The sequence below is a fragment of the Prionailurus viverrinus genome, chromosome A2 (assembly GCF_022837055.1).
Source record: "Prionailurus viverrinus isolate Anna chromosome A2, UM_Priviv_1.0, whole genome shotgun sequence".
NCBI classification, from domain to species: Eukaryota; Metazoa; Chordata; class Mammalia; order Carnivora; family Felidae; genus Prionailurus; species Prionailurus viverrinus.
The window spans coordinates 20,950,272-20,972,513 of record NC_062562.1 but is presented as its reverse complement, the minus strand read 5'-3'; the positions used below and the strand labels follow the sequence as shown (position 1 = coordinate 20,972,513).

The 22,242-nt window shown below is 45.1% G+C and overlaps 1 protein-coding gene across 1 annotated transcript in view; it reads left to right on the top strand.

The window, feature by feature from the left end:
* Nucleotides 1–22,242, top strand: part of RFT1 (RFT1 homolog) — a 36,440-nt gene that overhangs the window by 2,298 nt on the left and 11,900 nt on the right. The window contains exons 2-9 of the mRNA XM_047849545.1: nucleotides 1,557–1,642; nucleotides 3,970–4,086; nucleotides 5,188–5,377; nucleotides 6,385–6,486; nucleotides 10,858–10,995; nucleotides 17,531–17,609; nucleotides 20,490–20,540; nucleotides 21,467–21,597. Of these exons, the coding sequence (XP_047705501.1) occupies nucleotides 1,557–1,642; nucleotides 3,970–4,086; nucleotides 5,188–5,377; nucleotides 6,385–6,486; nucleotides 10,858–10,995; nucleotides 17,531–17,609; nucleotides 20,490–20,540; nucleotides 21,467–21,597 (894 nt within the window). The remainder of the gene's footprint in view (nucleotides 1–1,556; nucleotides 1,643–3,969; nucleotides 4,087–5,187; nucleotides 5,378–6,384; nucleotides 6,487–10,857; nucleotides 10,996–17,530; nucleotides 17,610–20,489; nucleotides 20,541–21,466; nucleotides 21,598–22,242) is intronic.

The window sequence follows — 22,242 nt, the reverse complement described above, 5'->3', positions numbered from 1 at the left end:
AGAGAGAGAGGGAGACACAGAATCGGAAACAGGCTCCAGGCTCCGAGCCATCAGTCCAGAGCCCGACGCGGGGCTCGAACTCACGGGCCGCGAGATCGTGACCTGGCTGAAGTCGGACGCTTAACCGACTGCGCCACCCAGGCACCCCTCCTTTCATTTTTTAAAAAATTTATTTATTTTGTAAGGGAGAGAGCTCATGAGCGGGCAAAGGGTGAGAAGAGAAGGACAGAGAGAATCCCAAGCAGGCTCCACACTGTCAGCGGGGAGCCCCAGGCAGTGCTCAACCCCATGAACTGTGAGATCATGACCTGAGCCAAAATCAAGAGAGGCTTAACTGACTGAGCCACCCAGCAGCCCCCATGCCTTTCACTTTCATTGTCAAAAATGCTTTCACCTCTAAGGTCTTATTTGATGGTTGTTATCAACCCTGTAAGATAGGTAACCTCATTTGACAGGAGGAAATTAAAGCTTATAAGAGTTAGGAGACGAAGGGCTTAACAGCTAAACAGTGATTTGAGACTCTCAGCTGAGTGGTTTTTCCATTCAGGGCTCCATGAATTGGCTTCAAATGTCTAAATTTGAGTAAAAAATTTGGTAAGTAGGTATGTATCTGCATATTTCCAAGAACTACAGAGGTTTCATCAGACTTTCAAAAGGCCACCTTTGACTCCTAATTGTGATATCTTGGCTTTGGAGACCTTGCTGCTCTGTGACACTTCAGGGACAGTGTTAAACTGTACTCTCCCTTTTTGGTCATACCTTTCCCTGGAGATTTTTAGACTGTTGTGGTCCACTGGCATATTTTGATTGAGTCGTTCAAATTGCACCTGTTCACAGATAACTATGAGAGTGATTTGTCATTTGCTCTGGAGCACACTGTGGAGTACACCTGTCATGCTTCCTGGATGCAGACGGGGGCTGAGGTTTGCACCCCGCTCAACATCCCCCTTTAGCATCCCCACTTAGCACCCTGTTGTTCTCTGTCTCATGGAAGAATTCTTTGCTCAGGTTTGAATTGACAGGTTTGAAGTCTTGGGATATATCCCTTTCAAATGGTAATAGCTGGAAAGAGATTGAATGTCATTATCAGAATCCCCAGATATTGCTAGGCAGAGAAGAGAGATTAGACCCTGTGATTCCTAGAGATTCTGCCATTCCCTGCAGGCTCCCACTTGCTAAGTGTGTGCTATTTCTCAACAAGCTGGAGGGAGGGCCAACGTGAAGCATTGACTAGAATTCTCTGTCTCCTGAAGTGCCTGACTTTGAGCCCAAAGGAATTCACTGACTTGTCAGGCCCTCCCTCTTATCAGTAAATTAGAGAGATTTCCAAGTGCCTTTGTGCACTGTTCTACCATTGCACAGGAGTGCCAGGGGACCCCTCCAGGAATGAAATTGCAGCAGAAACAGACAGGTGGTAGGTCTTCAGGAGGGTCTCTCTGGCAGAGCTGCCGTACATCAGTGTGTTATTAGAAAGAGCAGCCACATTGTTTTCATTTCAACAAAATAAATATTCCCAACATAATTTATTCTCATGTATTTTTCTTCTTTCTCTATAGGTGTTGTTTCGATTGATCACCTTTGTCTTGAATGCATTTATTCTTCGCTTCCTGTCAAAGGAAATCGTTGGCATAGTGAACGTGAGGTAAGAAGGGAGTACCCTGGCCTTGCCCACAGCTCACGTCCCTAGTCAGGGCACCTGTGTGTCACCCTCAGATTTTGGAAACAGGGGCCTTTACTGGAAGTGGAGTGTTCTAGCAGTGGGCTGAGGAAGAGCACACTGGGATGGGGGAATGAGCAGGCAATGCTACTTTTAATGGACCCATGGAGTGTTTTCCATTAGCAGCCTCCAAATGCACATTTCTCTGCCAGCTGTTCCGGTTTGTCTGCTCTTAGAACCCAGGAAAGGAGTGGGAGTAATTCACTGCAAACCCTGTCTCAGGTATAATCCTGTGTTCTTGTCCTGCTGACAGCACAGGAAGCAGGAATCCCGAGGCTGGTGAGGATGTGCTTCGTAATTGCAAGGCTGGAGCAGCCTGCCTTCCCTCCTCGGTGACTTTTATAATTGGAAAATGGTGGTTAGGGTGACAGTGTGCATCCTTGTCATGAGTCCCTTGGCAGCTCTTAGAAAGCTGCTTGCTTTGTCTTTTAGACTCCATTTGTTCCTTCTACTCTCTTTTCTGTTCAAGGGTACCCACGCATATTCTGTATTCACAAATGACACAAAAGTCTATGAAGAGATGTGAATGCTCAGGTTAGCTCAGCTTCTCAGGTGTATCTTCATGTCCTCATAAACAAGACCATATGTTCCAGACAGCATTTTACATCGAATACCCACCAAATGTATGCTCTGGGCTCCGTTTTCAGAGCTTAGAGAAGGTTCTCAAACTTTGAAGGGCAAAGGAATCATCTGGGGGAGTTTTGCACTAGGTGGGTCTGAGAAGAGGTCCAGAAATCAGGATTTTGACAAGTTCCTTAGGTGATTTTGAAGCAGGGATCGTATTTTGAGAAATACTGTTTTAAAAGTGGGAAGGGGGGCATTGACTGACTCAGTGGGTCAAGTGTGTGACTCTGTGATCTCAGGGTTGTAAATTTAAGTCCCATATTGGGTGTAGAGATTACTTAAAAATAAAATCCTAGGGGCACCTGGGTGGCTTAGTTGGTTGAGCATCTGACTTCAGCTTGGGTCATGACCTCATGGTTCGTGGGTTCGAGCCCCACATCAGGCTCACTCACTGCTGTCAGCACGGAGCCTGCTTTCTCTGTCCCCCCCACCCTTTCTCGGCCCCTCATCCACTGGTTCTGTCTCTCTCTCTTTCAAAATAAACTTAAAAAAAATCTTAAAAAAATAAATAAATAAAGCAAGCAAGCAGGAAGGAAGAGGACCAAATCTCTTAGGTGTTCAGATTTGAAAGCAGTTTGGGCCTCTTGCCATCTGGTCTTCCCCAGATTCTCAGGTCTCTGCTTTGACAACCTTTATCTGGCCGGCCCTCTGCTTAACATACAGTTCAGTCTCCTCCTTCCCAATGTTGGACAGAAGCACTGGATAGCAGCATGATCCTTGGACAACCTCAGAGAGACCTTAGCCCAGCTAAGGTCTGTCTCCACGGCTGTCTCCATTCTGACTTCATCACACATGGCCTGTTGATGAGGGAAAATCTCAGCTCTTACTCATGCAGGTGCAAGAGGGTCCACCTAAATATTGCCCACCCGGGAAAGATGGCAGACAAGCCTTGCTGACCTGGGCTGCAGCGGCCTCTGTAACGGCCACCAGCCTATTGCCTATTGCCTATTGCCTATTGCCTGTCCTGAGATGCTTTTGGCCAGAGCTGCCACTCAGATCCTCAGCTTCTCTCATAAGAGCTCTCATTGGTCACCAGTCTCAGGGTGACCAAGAGGTCCCCTTGCTCTGTGTGGTCATATCTTGTCCTTTTCTCCTATTGTCAGAGCCATACCTCTGCCTATAGCCATGAGGCCTTAGGCTTTGGGGGCCACTGTGGCACTTTCTATCCCGGATATAATGCTCTATAGGCACACACTCAGGTGTCCTTTGTTTGGTTCCTAACTCTGTTGTTCAAATGGATCAGACTAGTACGGGGACCCTGTAAAAACTCACTGCCCTTCACATCACCACCAGTGATTTATGACCAAGACTTTCTTTCTGTCGCTGGCAAAATCTCAGAAATTCTCTCTATGAAAAAAGATTAGAGTCACTATTGATTATTTTTTGTTAATGTTTGTTTATTTTTGAGAGAGAGAGCACGCAAGAGCGAGCGGGGGAGGGGCAGAGTGAGTAGGGGGCGGGGGGACTGAGAAACCTAAGCAGGCTCCAGGCTCTGAGCTGTCAGCACAGAGCCCAATTCAGGGCTCAAACACACAACCCACGAAATCATAACCCAAGCTGAAGTCGGAAGGTTAACCTACTGAGCCACCCAGGCACCCCCATTATTGATTTCTGCTTTTCCTTTAAAGGCTAACACTGCTTTACTCGACCACCGTCTTCCTGGCCAGAGAGGCCTTCCGTAGAGCATGTCTGAGTGGGGGTGCCCAGCGAGACTGGAACCAGACCTTCAACCTCTTGTGGCTAACGTGAGTTGTGCTTTGGCAGGAGACCGTGCAAAAGCAAGCATCGTAAGTGTTGTAAGTTAAACAGCAACACTTGCCCAAAGCTGAATTGTCTCCAGCCTGGGTTTCTGGGGCCTGGGCATGGGACAGGAAGGAGAAGGCATCCAACATCTTGGCTGTTTCCTCTCTGGATGGCCAGGAGCCAGGAGGAGGCTGTGGGTGGGGGCTTCAGGGCCAGGTTTCTACCCGCTTGGGAGGTTGTTTCTGCCATTCCTGATGCCCACTCTGGGCCCCAGTGGGCCTGTGCCGTCTTCTTTAGTCCTAATCTTTCCCCCTCCCTGTGGTCTTTTCTGAGCTTTTAACAACCACTTAGCATTCTTTGAAAGCCTTTTAGGGCTTTCATTATATCCTTCTTCAATTTTGTAATGTTGATTTCAATTCTCAGCCCTTGAGAATATTCTTGAAGATCAAGTACATCAGCTAAAACTTGTAATGGCCTTTCTGCAGTTAGATTCCTGCAGGGAGGGCTGGCACTTGAGGTTTTTCTCAGTGCTGCCTTCCATAACTCCTTCTTGCCTCATGGAAATGACTGTCACGAGGCTGGTAGGTGTTCATTTTATTAGAGGATGACTGTTGGCTACCCAGTCATATTTAAGTGCTCTGTGGTGCACATGCTAGGGGACACCGTGCACTGGACTGTTGCTTATTTGGGTGCAAGAACTGACTGTATACTATATTTTAGTCATTTGTGTGCAAACAACAGGCACATACTTGCCAGGAGTTTTGTTTATCTCGTCAGTGTCACACTGTGGATAGGAGCGTAGACTTACGAGTTAGATGGGGATTGGGTCCTGCTTCTGCCCTTGGCTAATTGTCCATGACCTTGGCCAAATTCCCCAGTGCTTGTCAGCCTTAGTTTCCCCATCATTTCAATGGGGTAATAGCAGGATAATTGTGAGGGGTCTGTGTAAAAGGGGTAGATCTGAGTGCCTGGCATGTAGTAAGTGCCTTAATAAGTGGTAGCTATTTTTAAAATTCTATTTCTTTTCTGTTTAATGTTACTATTTTAATATATATATTTTTTATTTTTAGCATATTAAAAAAACATTTTTTTTCTTTTTCTAGGGTCCCCCTGGGTATGTTTTGGTCCTTGCTCCTGGGCTGGGTGTGGTTACAGTTGCTGGAAGTGCCTGATCCTAATGCCGTCCCCCACTATGGAAGTGGAGTGGTGTTGTTCGGTCTTTCGGCTGTGGTGGAGCTTCTGGGAGAGCCCTTCTGGGTCTTGGCACAAGCACAGATGTTTGTCAAGCTCAAGGTCAGCATGCCTTCTGCTCTGATGGGAAATTCGAAGAAGGGAAAGAGTGGTTTCTTAAAAAGATTTTCTAGGGGCGCCTGGGTGGCTCAGTCGGTTAAGCGTCCGACTTCAGCTCAGGTCACGATCTCGAGGTCTGTGAGTTCGAGCCCCACGTCGGGCTCTGGGCTGATGGCTCAGAGCCTGGAGCCTGCTTCCAGTTCTGTGTCTCCCTCTCTCTCTGCCCCTCCCCCGTTCATGCTCTGTCTCTCTCTGTCTCAAAAATAAATAAACGTTAAAAAAAAAAATTAAAAAAAAAAAAGATTTTCTAGGAGTGATGATTTGTTTTCAGATTTGCATTTAAAAAGAAATTTGGAAAAAGGTAACATGATCAGTTTAATTCATTCCCTTGAAATTTGGCAGATGGGCTGGGCTTAAGTTTACATCTGCTATACTATTAATGCAAAAACAGGTTTGCTAATAGGGAAGTTATTAGCTTAGATAAGAATTTAAGAGGACTGTGAAGGTTTTTCACATTTTCCTAGTGATTCTATATTTAATTGTGTGCTAATATTAATTTTTCGTGTTTTAAAATCTGTACAAAAGAATATATGCTGTATGTGTAAATCTTTTTTTTAAGTTTATTTATTTATTTATTTTTGAGAGAATAGGGACAGTGTGAGTTGGGGAGGGACAGAGAGAGGGAGAGAGAGAGAATCCCAAGCAAAGAGCCCTATGCGGGGCTTGAACTCACAAACCGTGAGATCATGACCTGAGCTGAAATCAAGAGTCAGACACTTAACGAACTGAGCCACCCAGGCACCCTGCTGTATGTGTAAATCTTAAAGCATGATAATACTGAAAATCTATGAACTTACCACCCAGCCCAACTAGAACATTGTCATGCTATGTCTAACCACATGCCCCACCCCCATTGCCGGGGTAACCACTATTCCAGGTTTCTATTTGTCATTCCTGTGCATCTTTAGTTTTTAATAACGTAAAGTGCACCCTTTACTACATATTTGCAGGTGATTGCTGAGAGCCTGTCGGTCATCCTCAAGAGTGTCCTGACAGCTTTTCTTGTGCTATGGTCGCCTCACTGGGGGCTATACATTTTCTCTTTGGCCCAGGTAAGGGTTATGGCTTTTCACTTTTGTATAATCTATGTTTCTCCATTTGATTTTCTTTTTTTTTTAAGTTTATTCATTTATTATTTCTGAGAGAGAGAGAAAGAAAGAAAGAGAGAGAGGGAGGGAGGAAGGGTGAGTGAGCACAAGTGGGAGGTGGGCAGAGAGAGAGAGGGAGAGACAGAATCCAAAGCAGGCTCCAGGCTCTGAGCTGTCAGCACAGAGCCTGAGGCGGGGCTCGAACGCTGACCGCGAGATCATGACCTGAGCCAAAGTTGAAAGTTTAACTGATTGAGCTACCCAGGTGCCCCTGATTTTTTTCTTCTTGTTCCTGTTACTGTGTGGTTTACATTTGCAGTATTCATGCATGTGAGGCAGGCTGGAAGCTCTAGTAAGATGGTCATGACAGTTCTTTTCCTTTGGCTGTCCACTCTACACCACATGCTGATGCTACTGATATCCCCAGGGGCCCGGTGAAGGCCCAGCACTCGGCCTCATTGTCCAACATAACAACTCCTTTAGATGTTCTGTGGGCGAGCCCATACCAAACTCACCTTTGATTGTCTTACTGTCTCATGGAGGAGGGAGAAAAGCAGTGAGGGAGTGGGGTGAGAACCAAATTGCATGTGTGTTTTTTTTCCCTGGATTTTAATCAGTTGTTCTCAGGATAGGAAGAAACTCTGCCAAGCCTGTTTGAAACTTGCATTGAAATCTCACACAATGCAGAGCACATGAATTGAGTCTTAGCAGGCGCACTCTCACTTTCAGCAGCTCCGGCCTCGTTGCCATCCCAGTTTCTAGTTCTAGTTCATATCTGTAGCTTGAATAAAAGTACGACTAGGGTATAGTGCTCATTTTAAAAACAAAACCTAAGATCAGATAGATATCAGAACATCTTATAGGGCAAAGCAGTTTGTAATATTTCTTAATGTATAGGAAGGTAAATTAAAATTCTTAGTCACAGTTTTAGTGAATGTCTTTCCTGTGTCCTAAGCAAAAACCGCAAATGTATTTGTGAACACAGTAAAAGTAGATTTAAAAATAATATTATAAGAATGACAATTACCTCCCAAAAGTAGTTTGCAAACAGTTGCATATTTTAGAGAAGTTATTTGTGATTATTTTTGCCATGTTTTATTAGATCTGGGATTACAGTACTCTGCATTCATCATGTTTTTGATATATTCTTCCTAATAGAACGGGAGGCCATGGAGATGCCCAGTTATTGGTTGGCCCTTCTTGGGAAAGGCGCTTGCATTATGACTTTCTGATGGTCCTAGCTCCCACTCAGGATACATCATAGGTCAGCAAGGCCCATTCTAAGTTTATTTGCTTTCTTATTATAAGACTTCAGAGAGCTCTTCTCTGGTACATTCTCTGTCAGTGTCTGTGTGAGAGGCCTGAGGGCCATCAGCACCTCATATCAGCAGGCAATCCCTGCCCAGGGCTCTGGGATTCTCCTTTGTCCAACGCACTTCCAGGTTCCTCCTTAAACAGCTCCTTACCCCATCATATTTGATATATTTGATATATCAAATATGATATATTTGATATACCCCGTCTTTAGAATATATAAAGAATTCTTACAACTCAACAACAAAAAGACAGACTACCCTAAAAGTGGGTAAAGGAATGGAATACTACTTGTCAATGAGAAAGAATGAAACATGGCCTTTTGTAGCAACGTGGAGGGAACTGGAGAGTGTTATGCTAAGTGACATAAGTCATACAGAGAAAGACAGATACCATATGTTTTCACTCTTATGTGGATCCTGAGAAACTTAACAGAAGACCATGGGGGAGGGGAAGGGGAAAAAAGGTACAGAGAGGGAAGGAGGCAAACCGTAAGAGACTCTTAAAAACTGAGAATAAACTGAGGGTTGATAGGAGGTGGGAGGGAGGGGGATGTGGGTGATGGGCATTGAGGAGGGCACCTGTTGGGGTGAGCACTGGGTGTTGTATGGAAACCAATGTGACAATAAATTCCATATTAAAAAAATAATAAAATAAATAAATAATAAAAGGGGGTAAAGGACCTGAATAAACATTTTTCCAAAGAAGATTTGCAAATAGCCAATAAGCACATGAAAAGATGCTTAATATCATCAGTCATTAGGCAAATGTGAGTTAAAAACAATGAGATAACTTTATACCAATTAGGATGGCTGTTATCAAAAAATAAAAGTAAAACCCAGAAAATAGCAAGTGTTTCTGAGGATATGGAGAAATTGGAACCCTCATACATTGCTGGTGGGACTATAAAATGGTGCAGCCACTGTGGAAAACAGTTTGGCAGTTCCTCAGAAGGTTCAAACGTAGGGGTGCCTGGGTGGTTCACTTGGTTAAGTGTTGGACTTTGGCTCAGGTCATGATCTCCCGCATCGAGCCCTCTGCTGTCAGCACAGAGCCCACTTCAGATCCTCTGTCCCCCTGTCTCTCTGCCCCTCCCCTGCTTGTGCTCTCTCTCTCTCTCTCTCTCTCTGTCAAAAATAAACATTAAAAAAAAAAAAAGTTAAATGTAGAACTGATGTATGCCCAGCAATTCCACTCCTAGGTATATACCCAAAAGAATGAAAGCATGAGTTCAAACAACTTGTACACAGCAACACTATTCACCATAGCCAAAAGGAGGAAAGAACCAGATGTCCATCAACTGATGAAAGGATAAACAAAATGTGGCATATCTATGCCATGGAATATTACTCAGCCATAAAAATGATAATGTGCCACGACACCATGAACTTTGAAAGCATGATACCAAGTGAACAAAGCCAGACACAAAAGACCACCTATTGTGTGATTCCATTAATATAAAATGTCCAGAATAGGCAAGTCCATAGAGACAAAGCAGAATTTGATTGCCAGGGACAGAGGAGTAGAAAGTGACTGTTTAATGGGCACAGAATTGCCTTTTGGAGTGATGGAAATGTTCTGGAATGAAATAGTGGTGATGGTTGTACAGCACTGTGAATGTACGAAAAGCCACTGAATTGTATGTTTTAAAATGGTTAAAATAGTCAACGTCATGTTATGTGAATTTTTCCCAATAAAAAGAGGGAAGGATCATGTAGTTGGGATTCAGTGCATGAAGACTACTCACAGGTTGTTACTGCCCCCAGGCGCTGCTCTGTGGGAAGATGAAGGGAGGTAGGGAACCGGTCCTCTTGTCACAGAAGATGTTGCATCTGGTGCTATGGCTCACAGCAGAGCTGCTGTGTCTCAGAGGGCTTGAGGCATGAAAGAAGGATGGTGGATGGCGGGCTCTGTCCTCAGGCATGGATAAGGGTGGAGAGCTGAGGAGCCTGAACCCACTAGAAAAGACTCCCCTTTCTCCTTGCTCTGTGCCTTTGCCACAGGAGCAGGCCTGACGTTACCAGATTGAAAGCGGGGCCTGGAGGTCCTGTTCCTTCCTGAGCTAGTGCACATTGCTGTTCCCAGGGGGGAGAGAAGGAAGAAGAGAGCTTGTGAAAGGGGCTGTTTGGATACTCCTCCCAACCTGCAAACAAAACTCCAGGCTACCGCTCCTGGCCAAAAGCCACCCTTTTGTCCTGGGTGAGTGGAGGGAAGGGTGGGCCCTCCTATCACCCCCCTGACTCCCTCCCCTGTCCTGTAGTAGCTCTTGCCTTGCCCCTACAGTGGGCTGAGAGGAGGGAGCCAACAGCTTATTTCTGCTTTGTAATCACAGTGTGACAGGCTTCCTGGGTTTATGGAAAAGCCCCCATCCTAGATGATGGCAAGTCCCCAGATATTAGCACAGTACATATGGGTCCTCACGGTGTGCTGTCTAGGCGGGAGACTCGTTCCTTTGGCCAACTACAATCATTTTGAGAACATATGTGACATTACTGTGGTGGTGACACTATGGGCTGTCTGTCATGGAAATTATGTTCTTCCTGCCTGGAAGCACTGTTCTCCTAGTCAGGTCAAGGGTTTGGAGCACTTTTCCCAGAGATGCCCCAGCAGAGCTGGCTTTTAGTGAGTAGTGCTCTTTTCCAGAGGGTGGGGCATTGCTCGCTAGAAGGTACAGTTAATAAAGACGGTTCTATTTCTCTTTTTTTTAAAGATTGACTGATTGATTGATTGATTGATTGATGAGAGAGAGAGAGAGAGAGAGCGGGAAGGGCAGAGAGAGGGAGAGAGAGAGAATCCCAACTGGCTCTGCGCCATCAGCACAGAGCCTGACTCAAGGCTCAAACTCACGAACCGTGAGATCATGACCTGAGCCAAAATCAAGAGTCGGATGCTTAACCAACCGAGCCACCCAGGCACCACAAGCCATTTCTTGATTGGCCTTTGAGGTCAAATTCATAGTTATATCTTAATTCTGCCTATATTAAAACTGTGCAATTTAAATCCATTATTTTCTTTTTTCAGCTTTTCTATACTGCAGTTCTGGTGCTCTGCTATGTCATTTATTTCACGAAGTTATTGGGCTCCTCAGAATCAACCAAGCAACAGACTCTTCCTGTCTCCAGAATGACAGATATGTTACCCAGTATTACAAGAAGTAGAGTAAGTAATACATTCTATCTCTTGTCATTTTAATCACAGATCCTGATTATCCTTGAAAGGAAGAAACTATTACTTTCTTGTTTATTGCTATAATAGCAAGGATAGTTCCATAGCTTATATTTATTGAGTGCTCACTAAGTGCTAGGCCAAGGTTTCTCAGCCTTGACATTGTTGACATTTTGGGCTAGATAATTCTTTGTTGTAGGGGCTGTCTTGTAGATTGTAGGATGTTTAGCAGCATTCTTGATCTTAACCCAGTAGTTGCCAGTAGCTACCACCTCTCAGCTGTAGTAACCAAAAATGTCTCCAGACACAAATGTCCCCTGGGGGATAAAACTGCCCCCCTCGAGGACCGCTTTGCTAGCTCCTATGCTGGGTGCTTTCGTGCCTTATTTAATGCTTATACCAACTCTGTGAGCCTGACATTACTATTGCAATTTTAGGGTTAAGGAACTGAGGCTTAGAGACTAAATATCTGCCCGAGGTGAGGGTCAGAGTGAGGGCAGGGGCCTGGAGTGGCTTGAATCGCCACAGAGCACAGGCTGTAACCACCGCGGGCCACTCTCTGTTTTGCTGTGTCTTGGTTTTTCTCAGGACTGCCTTCCAGCGCAGATGGTCCAGCCTGCTGACAAAGCAGGGTGACCCCTCCAGAGCTCCATTACCTAGTGTCAGGCCAGTCTCTCCAGTGACCCACTTTCCCACGTAGACCACTAAGGATTCTAGCTGCTGATGTGTGGGAGCGAGGAATAACCTTTTTCTTCTGAACTCTCCAGCTCTCCGTCCATTTGACTTTTATTTCCTGATTCTGGTGGGGTCACTGCTGCCTGTGGCCCGGCGTGGTACACGTGATGTTATGCCACGTTGCCTCTGCTCAGATGCTTTGTGAACTGGGCCGACTCACTTTCCCTTTTCCCATACTTGTTTGCCGCCCACATGTGGTGCACGTAGTGGAGGTGAGGCTTCAGCTGGACTTCTCCTTATTCCTTTCTTGTGATTACTTGAGAAAGTAGGAAAGTATTTGAGATATAAGTCTCAGAACTTATGGAATCCTGTTAGACAGCTTTTCAAGAAAGACCAGATGTTATGTAACGAAGCGAGATATGTTCTCATTTGTTAGATAAGCGTTCTCCATTCCGATCACACAGATCTCACCTTTAGCCTAAATCAGCATGGCAGTTTTGAGATACCATGCTGCCTCATCTGCAGACTTGGAGGATAAGGACTTGGGATCGCTTCTCCTGCGTAGAGCTTCTGCCACCTGCCCACAGAGCAGCTTTTCATACCGGGCCAGCCCCTGGGCCTGGCAGTATTTTGGAAAAGAGCATTTGAACTATTAACACAGGCAAGGAGAGGGTAATGAAAAGAGCCTCAGTGTGTATTTAATTCTGTGGTGGGCATACAACTCTGAGCTGCAGTTTACTTGTCTGTCAAATGGGGATACTAAAAGTAGCTTTCTCCTAAGGTGCTTGTAGGAACGGGATGAGATGGGGCATCTGAATACTTAACACCATGGCTGGCACAGGTGGGTGTCCGTAAGTGACAGCTGATACCATGCCCCCGCCCCCCATGCCGCTGCTGCTCTCAGTAGGGATAGCTCCACCGGCACATCCTAGCAAAACAGCCACTGGTGGCATCGGGGCAGGAACCCAGTGGTTTGATCTGGCACTCCGTCCTGAAGGCACCCAGGCTCATATTTCTGGGACAGAAGTCTTGACCATGAGAAGGTATGTGTACCTGTTACACACAGTGGGCCATTCCTGCTGACAGAGCACAGCCCTCTGCCAGGTGCTGTCTGGGATACAGATACGTAAGGTGATTGCTGGGCCTCAGGGAGCTTCCTGCGCTTTTGGGAGGCAGTAAGTGCTGATATGAAGCCTGCATCACTCTCTCCAGACCTCAGGGTCCTTATTTTCTTTTTTTAATGATTTATTTATTTTTGAGAGAGAGAGAGGGAGAGAGAGCGCATGAGTGAGCATGAGTGGGGGAGGGGCAGAGAGAGAGGGAGACACAGAATCCTAAGCAGGCTCCAGGCTCTGAGCTATCAGCACAGAGCCCGATGTAGGGCTCAAACCCATGAATCATGAGATCATGACCTGAGCCAAAGTCTGACACTCAGCTGACTGAGCCACCCAGGCTCCCAAAAGGGGCCTTATTTTTAAGGTGAGATAATTAGTCTGCACAACCTGTGAGGCCCCTTTGAAGACTTAAAGAATTGTGAAAGTATTTGAACTTCAACAAAGAACCGTTTATAATAACTGCCACTGACTGCATGCTTACTCTGTGAGTGGCACTCTGCTAAGCACTTTACATGGACTCATGTGCTTAAACCTCATAGTAATAACCTTATGAGATATTGTCTCCATTTCACAGATGAGAAAACTGAGGTTCAGAGTAGTTAACTGACCAAACCAAAATCCCACATCTGAATTTGGACCCACTTCTCTCTAACTTGTATCTGTGAACTAATCTTCGTCTGTGTTTTTAATCTCCCTGCTGTGTAGTCTTCCAGAAGAAATTGGCTTATTGCCCAAAGTAGTTATTTGTTGACTTAACAATTGGGAAGTTCTAGGTGGAACAATTCATTATTCAAGTTGTGTTGTTTTTTTTTTTTTTAAGAGAAAAGAAATGAGCTGCATCTGAATGCAGTGGATGGCTTTACCACCAGCAGCATGTACCTACCTTGACCCTTGGGAGCAGTTTTCTGCACTGGGGGTTCCCACATAGAGAGCTGGTCAATTCTATTCAAAATCAATTTGGCCAAAATGGGAGATTTATTTCCTGTACTTGTAGAATTCCATCTTCTGCAAAAGAGACTTACTTAGCCTTAAAATAAATAAGTGATACTTCAAATAATGGCTGCTTTTAGATCTTTTCTATTTTTTGACACTTCTGAGTGATTTCATATGAGAGATCTGCTAATATTTAAGTAAAGCTGAGGCATTTAACACAGCAAGCATGTCATAAGCAGTATTCTGTGTTAAGCACTGTACCAGATGCCCTGAGTGGGGTCCCTGCCCTCAGAACTTGCATTGTGATGGGGAGGTAAGATGTGTTCAACTAACCATTGCAAGACAGTGTGTGTGTGTAGTGTTGACAAAATAGAAGCACAAGGAAGGGACTGATGAATTCATGCAGCAGCATTGAGGAAGGCTTCTTGGAGGAAGCTACTTTTGAACTGGGCCTTGACACATGGGTGGACAGAGGTGAATGGGCATGTGTGGTAGAAATGCTCACTTGTGGCTACGGGAAGAAGACGTTTGCTTGGGCCCCATTATCTGCCCATCACTGTGTTGGCACTGGGATTGCAGAGATGACTGGGGTACTTAGGTTGGCTGAACAGTGGGGGAGGGGAGAGGAAACAAGGTGGAAGGAGTTTATGGCCTGCTGGGCTAAGGCCAGGTAGAGGTGGCCTTGGTGCTGTGGAGCGTGGGCCTGATTCAGGGGCAGCGGAGCCTAATGAAAGGTTTGTGAACAGAGCTGTGATACAGGTGCCTGTGTCGAGGCACTTACCATCTGTTTCAGATTTATCAAGTGTCTTGTTTTCTCTCATTCAGTCCTCATACCAGGAGATAGACTCCTTATCCCATTTTGCATATGAGAAAACTGAGGCTTAGCACTAAGAAGTTGGGAGCTCCAGTTTGAGCCTCAGTCTGTGAGCTTGACTCCAAAGCCTAAACCCTCCCAGCAGGATGAGCTAGAGAAGAGGCTGGAAGTGAAGAAGCTCATGAGGAGGCAGTCCAGATGAGAAGTGATGAGGACAGTCAGAGGACATGTGAGCATGAACACAGCTGGGGCAGAGGCCATAGGCCCAGAGCAAGAGGGAGAGGAAGGGGTACTGTGTGGGATGTGGAGGTGATATGGAGACTAGACCGTGGCCGCAGACTCCCTGGTGACTGTTGTCAGTGTGGGAGGCACATGGCTTCTGGACCGTGCTAAGGCAGGAGAGTTTGGAAAGGGGAAGAGTGACTCATATTAAAGCATTGTGAGCCCCCAAATTCAGATTGCAGACATTCCCCTGTGGTTCTGCCCATTACCTTTTGCCATCCACGCCTCTATTTCTCCATCAGTACAGGAGGCAATGGAATGGCTTGTTGGTCAGGGGATTCCAGAGAAATGCACAGCCACGTAGACCAGCTAAGCAGTACCAACCTAGCTCTTGTGAAATAGGCCTCTTTGACCTCCTGCCAAGTGACATATCCATCCTAAACAAAATAGTAAAAGCCCAAAGAATGTGCTGCTTCTTTTCTCCCACTTCTTCTTCTCAGCAGAGACCACTGAGAAGAAATCCAGTCTTTGATCAGACTTCCTGCCTCTATGTCCTGAATGAGCATTTTGGAGATAGTAAGCAGCGTGACCATTCCTTCTAAACTGTGGGTCCATTTAAATTGAAGGCATTAGGAGAATGGAATGCTCACGTGTGAGCTTTCAGGTCAAATACACTGTCAAGATTTCACTCTGGTAAACAATCTTTTTTTTTTTTTTTAATGTTTATTTTTGAGAGAGAGAGAGAGACAGAGCATGAGTAGGAGAGGAGCAGAGAGAGAGACACACACAGAATCAGAAGCATGCTCCAGCCTCTGAGCTGTCAGCAGCAAGCCCGATGTGGGGTTTGAACCCAGGAACTGTGAGATCATGACCTGAGCAGAAGTTGGACACTTAACCAACTGAGCCACCCAGGTGCCCCTGGTAAACAATCTTTTAGAGTTCAGTCATTTTCCCAACCCCATTTACAACCTCCTGGCAAGTAGGCTTCACAAAAGCCCCATGGGCAGCTGTAACTGTTCATTTCCTTTGAAAAGAGCTCAGGCACTGCTGTGCAGCACCCCCCACCCCCCACCCAGCCAAAAAGGACCACTTGGCATTGGGGTGCAGGCGAGCTGCCCACGGCTCCCCTGGAGCTAAGGGAGGGATCGGTGCTGGCGATGATGTGGCTCACAGTGCCCCCTAGTGGTGGTAGGTACTCTGGCGCTCTTTGCTCTCGGGAAAGGAGATGCCCAATTTCCTTGACACTGGGGAAGATTTACTCCTGGGTTAGTGCTCCCCATGGCATCTGCTCCAGGTCCAGTGATGCTCTGAGGACAGCGTGGCTTGGGAGATTCAGGCTTGTCCTCACAGTGTCTAGAAGAAACGCTCTGAAAACAAGGAGTGAAGATATTTGAAGCCTGAAAATGACCTTCATTTTTAAGGGATGTTCTAGACTTCCTCTGTCCTGAATGGTAGCCACCAGCTACCCTGGACATCGAGATGGGTCGTAAGCACACCATAAGACTGGATTTCAAAGACTTAGTATGAAAAAGATAATATGAAATGCCTCTAATATTTTTTTACATGTTGAAATGATAATATTTTGGGCTAAGTAAAATATATTAAAATAATTTTATTTCCCTTTTACTGTTCACTGCGGCTGCTGTAAAATTTAAAATGATATATATAGCCTGCATTATATTTCCACTGGACAGCCGTGCTCTACACAGATGGTTTTGGGGCCAAGATCAGGGGTTCATGTGATTGGGACAGGTTCCACATCTGCCCTTGGGCCAACTTCCATAGCTGTAACTGATCTTTTGGAGAGGTGGAGTGGACTTGGCCTTTGTGATTCACCCCTTTCCTCCCAAAGAGCCCCCCTGAAATCCTCCCTTTCAAAGTCATCACTTTGAGTTAGTAAGAATGTTTCAAAATGCAGGTACCCTGAGATTAAGAACCTAACACCTAGACTGAACATTATGGGATCTCAGGATGCCTACATTAGAGAGGAGGGGCCTCCAGAGGGAACTGGGGGAGATAGAAAGGCAAAAGTCACATCCAGCTAGCTGCTCCACTCTTCCAGTTTGTGGTCAGCAGTCTGGCCTTGAGACCGCCTGTCTCTTACAGGTTGAACTCTGCCCTTCCTAAGCATTTACTTTCTCCTTACCTTCCTATCCTTAGGAAATGGGCAGTTTGGTGTCTCCCTGGGAGTTTTGGAAGAGCCATATCAAAAGTTTTGGGTTGGTTTTTTCCTCCCGTGTATCATAACCGTTTTGAGTGGTTTGACTGACTTGGGAAGCCCGGCTCCCTTTTGAAATACACAAGCAAAGCTCATATACTTTGTATAAAGGGACCCTGGATGGCAAAATACAGCATTAAGATGTGGGGTGTGTGGAGCAGAATTTGTTCTGCAGCTTGGAATCCTTCAGACCTATCTCAAGGAGATAAACGACTGAGCTGTGTGTTAGATACGGTCAACTTACCATCTGTGCAACAAGGGCATAGCACAGTTCCTTAGGGGTCTCAGTGAATGAATCTTTGTAGGCCCTTTACAGAGAGGCTCTTCCCACCTAGGACTTTGTCTTCATGTTTAGCAGTGGAAACTCTTTGCTAGGATTTGCCAGGATTTGTTGGTTGCCTTCTGTGTGCTTAGCATTAAATGAAAAATTAACGGACACTCTCCAAATTGGGATTTAGGCACCAAAATGAGTTTCCCTCTCGTGTAGCATTATTGTACCCTTCGACTTGCAATGCCTGGGAGATTTTGTTTTTGTTTTGTTTTCTCTTCTAGGCTTTTGTAAATTGGAAAGAGGCTAAACTGACTTGGAGTTTTTTCAAACAGTCTTTCTTGAAGCAGATTTTGACAGAAGGTAAGTGAAAGGTCACCCTGAGCAGTCTGGATACCATAGTGTATATAAGTGAGGGAATTTCACAGAACTGCTGATTACCTAGACCTGGACCATTTGCTTTATAGAGCTCCCTGACCTGAGGAACCTCAGAAATCGGAGCTTTTTAAATAAGAAGGACACTGACATTTACATACCGAGGGTCAGTGCCATTGTCTAATTTCTACAGGGTCCTACAGTAATGAGGAACGATTTAATTTGAATCCACATCTAATTCCTAAACCCCTTGTTTTATCATTTAAAGAAATGTATTATGCAAGTTCTTTATGAATTACAGAAAACTTGGAAAATAAAATTATCCATAATCTCATTATCCTGTCCTAACTTTTTAGACATTTCTTTTTTAGAACTTTTTTTTTTAAGAACTGAGTTTTCATCATTTTATTTTTTTAAGCAGTCAGAGTCACCCTTATGTGATAGTGTGGCCAGGCTTCCAGTTTCTTAAAGCTTTCCAGTTTAACAGTGACAGAGCAATGCAGGCAGAGGGTTGGCACAGAGCTGCACATACAGCTAGTCTTTCTCCATGTGTGTATTGGTTTATTTATGCCCAGCTGTAGTTCAGAGAGTGAGGCTGGAGGCAGCTGGAAGCCAGTAAAGGCAGTGGCTTCTCTCCACATAAATGTCGTATGTCGTACACCTACGTATTTGTTACTGAACATGTTTTTAAATCTTTTCAAAAAATTATATTTTAATTATAAAAATAATATAATTCATTACAAAAATTTTAGAAAATAGAAAGTTCCCTATAATTCTAGCATTCTAATATAACCATCATTATTATTATCTCGTTATTTTCCTTTTTTCCCCCTGTCTTTATTTTTCGTTAATTATGGTTCCAAAGGGAAGTAACTCCCCTGAGCCACTTTCCCCGTCTGTGAGTTAAGGCATAGAACCAGGAGGGCTCTGAGGGCTCTTGAGCTTTGACAGTGCTTATTTCTAGCCTGAGTCTGTAACATTGCCATTACAAAAGTGAAACTCACTCATAGGACTTCTGGGGAAAGTAAGGTCAGAAGCCTTTGGAGAGCTGAGTGAAGGTGCCTTACCTCTATGTTGCTTGGGAGCAGGATGTGCTGTTTACCACCATCTCCCCAGAACCCTGCTGGGACTGCTTGTGATCAGTGTTCAACAAATATTTATTGATAAAGGTATCTGTAGTGAAATTGTATATTGTGATAGTTCACGTTGTTAGAATGGGAAAATCAGTGGAGGGAGTTTGGAAAGGGCATTTGCTTTTATGCACTTTGTTTTCCTCCCGGAGTTTTAAGAGCAGTTGAAATGAGTTAAGAAGTGGATCCAGTCAAGCAATGGCCTGATTGTCTAGATTGGAGTGGCTAGGTTTGTGGCAGCAGGTGTGAGTTAGCCAGGCCTGAATGTGGTACCGATGGCTTCCACGGTGGGGCCACCCTGGCCTGACTGCACAGGGCTGTTAGGAACCTCTCAGGGCTTTCATCTCCATGGCTGTGAAATGAGGAAGTGGCCGGACAAGGACCACCCCCACAAGGTTCTTTTTATCTACAAACTACAACTCTAAAAAACAGTTGAAATCATTCATTGTAATAGCAAAAATATAGGTGCTGTTAACTTCTGCCCCCACATTTCCTGAACACTGTGTGCCAGGTGCTGAGAATACACAGATGAATGAGTTACAGGCCACAGCCTCGAGGAGCTCATTCTCTCACCAGAGACACAAACAGTTGTGTGGTTAGCTTTGAACCAGGGCTGCGAGAGCTATACTTGGAAACATTAGCTCTTTCGAGTGCCCTCGCATTTCCTGGAGCTCTGCTAGGAAACGAGGGACAGCAGTGTGAGGGAGATGTGGTTCCTTCCCCCAGGGAGCTTACAGAGTTGGGAAGGAGAAGCCGCTTGTACCAGAACACATAGAAGTTCCTGTGGAAAAGCCAGTCTAGGTGGCCAGCATGCTTAGAGTCGAGGCTGGGAGCAGGAGGGGCCCAGCCTGAAGCAGAGCAGCTGGAGGGGCTAAAGCCTGATGGGGCAAAGCAGAGGATGGCCATGTGATGGTAGGTGGGGATGAGGTTGGTGAAGGAAAGCTGAAAAGATAGCCTGGGGTCGATTTACAAAAGGCCTCAGGTGCAGAATTACAGAGCCTGGACTTTTTGTAAACATCAAGAGCCATTTAAAGGTGTGAAAGCAGGGGTCACCGTAAGATCTGTATTTGCAGAAGCTGGGACTGTTAGCAATGAGGATGGATCAAGGCAGTGCAGAGACACAGATAGGAGCTAGTGATGTCCTGTGGTCATGTGGGCTGAGTCCGAGAGGGTGCAGGGAGGACCAAAGGGAGACTTGAGAGAAGATCCTCACTGCTTCTAGTCTCTGAATATCGCTTTCCTTTTTGAGCAAGTTGCTAGGAAGTGAGAATTTGCCCTTTACGGCTGTGGGCACTGCTCAGAGCTACATCCATCCACAGTGGGCCACACAAGGAGGAAACCTGATGAGCCTGTGCACATAATCATGGACCTCTCATTTCACAGAACCTACACTTAAAATTTGGAACAGTCATTTTTATGATTAACATATAGTAATCTTACCTTCCTCCCTTTTTTTAAGTTATTAGACTGGTCTTATTGATTTTGTTTTTGTTTTCAATTTAACTGGTTTGGAGATTTGCTGTCAATAAATCCCCCATCATTTGCCGTTATTACTATTTTGAGATTATGGATAGAATCTTGTTTGAAATCAATATTAAGAACATGTCTTTAACTGACTATATAATTTTTCTCCTTTGAGAGTATTTGCCAGCTGGAAAGTTGATAGTCAATAAGAGAAAAGGAAACAAGAAAATAATGTGCCCTTGAAATGCTAATTATTTTGGTTTTCTATTTGTAGGCGAGCGATACGTAATGACCTTTTTGAACGTGTTAAATTTTGGCGATCAGGGTAAGATGAAATTCTGTAGTGAACACCGTTAGTAGATGATTAGTAATAGTTTTCTCTGCGGTTTGATACATTTAATGAAAAATATACCCAATGATTATAAAAGATGAATATTGGAAAAAAATGATTCCTAAAGATTGAAAATTGTTGGTCTCTGTAAATATATAGAGTGTACTGACCGCCCCCTCTCTTGTGACTCGGGTGGCAGGTTCTCTGTTGAGATCCCCTGGTTCCTGCAGAGCTCTGGTGTCCATCTGGGGTTTGGGGGCACTGACAGAAAAGGGAGCTTGCCATCACAGTCACAGAGTTGCCCTGTGATCGTGCGGCTAGATAAGTCTCAATACTTTCTTTGTATTTATTTTTGACTATAATCCTGAAGTAGTGGAAAGAAAAAAATTTTTAAATCAACTTGGCATTAATGATTTCTATAAAAAAAAAAGTGCTGGTGCTGGAAATGTTCTGTCTTGACTGTGTCAGTGTCAGTATCCCAGCTGCAATACTGTGCCCTGCTCTCACAAAATGTTACTATTCATGAAACTGGGTAATGGATCTGTGATTTCTTAAAACTACCTGTGAATCTATAATTACCTCAAAAAAGTTCCATTAAAAAAATTAAATTAGTGGGGCACCTGGGTGGCTCAGTCGGTTGAGCGTCTGACTTTGGCTCAGGTCATGATCTCAGGGCTCGTGAGTTCAAGCCCCACGTTGGGCTCTGTGCTGACAGATCAGAGCCTGGAGTCTGCTTCGGATTCTGTATCCCTCTCTGGCTCTGCCCCTCCTTCACTCATGCTTTGTCTCTCTCTCTCTCAAGAATAAATAAAACATTAAAAAAATTTTTTTTAATTAAATTAGAAAGAATGTTAATGGTGCCATGAAAACTCAAATCAGAAAACTAGTAGGATTATTGTTTCTTCCTTTTTTTCTTGTAGGTGTATACGATATAGTGAATAATCTTGGCTCCCTTGTGGCCAGATTAATTTTCCAGCCAATAGAGGAGAGTTTTTACATATTTTTCGCCAAGGTGCTAGAGAGAGGAAAGGATGCCACACTTCAAAAGCAGGTAGTCTTGGTTCTTAGGTCGCTGTCTCTCTGGTGAATTCTCCAATTTCAGGGTAAACAGACTGAAATGTGCAGCAGCCAGTTTCCCTTCTGTTTGATCTGAAATTTCCTTCTAGATTTCATTCTTCCATCGCCTTCCAAATGATGGTAGGACTCTGAGCTCACTTCTTTTGAAGCCTTCTCCCTTTGCCCTGGCTGGCCCCTCCCTTCTCATTCTTAGTCCTTCTTTGTAAGCTCACTCTTGATCCAGCCTTCTCAGAACTCTCTGCAGCCATCCCCAGTGCGGCACATACCCCTCCCCTGGTCTAGGCGTAGCTGGAAGAATCGAGGTTGCCTCCTCCATCCTCACATTCTCAAGAACCACAGGCAAGCCGAAGGATGCAGAGTCTGGGACAAGTCTCCTGTAGGGCGTGGGGAGAAAAGGATGTGGTCATTTGGTGTCACTCACCACACCAGTTGCTTAATAAGCTTCTTAAAGGGGTGCCTGGGTGGCGCAGTCGGTTAAGCGTCCGACTTCAGCCAGGTCACGATCTCGCGGTCCGTGAGTTCGAGCCTCGCGTCAGGCTCTGGGCTGATGGCTCGGAGCCTGGAGCCTGTTTCCGATTCTGTGTCTCCCTCTCTCTCTGCCCCTCCCCCGTTCATGCTC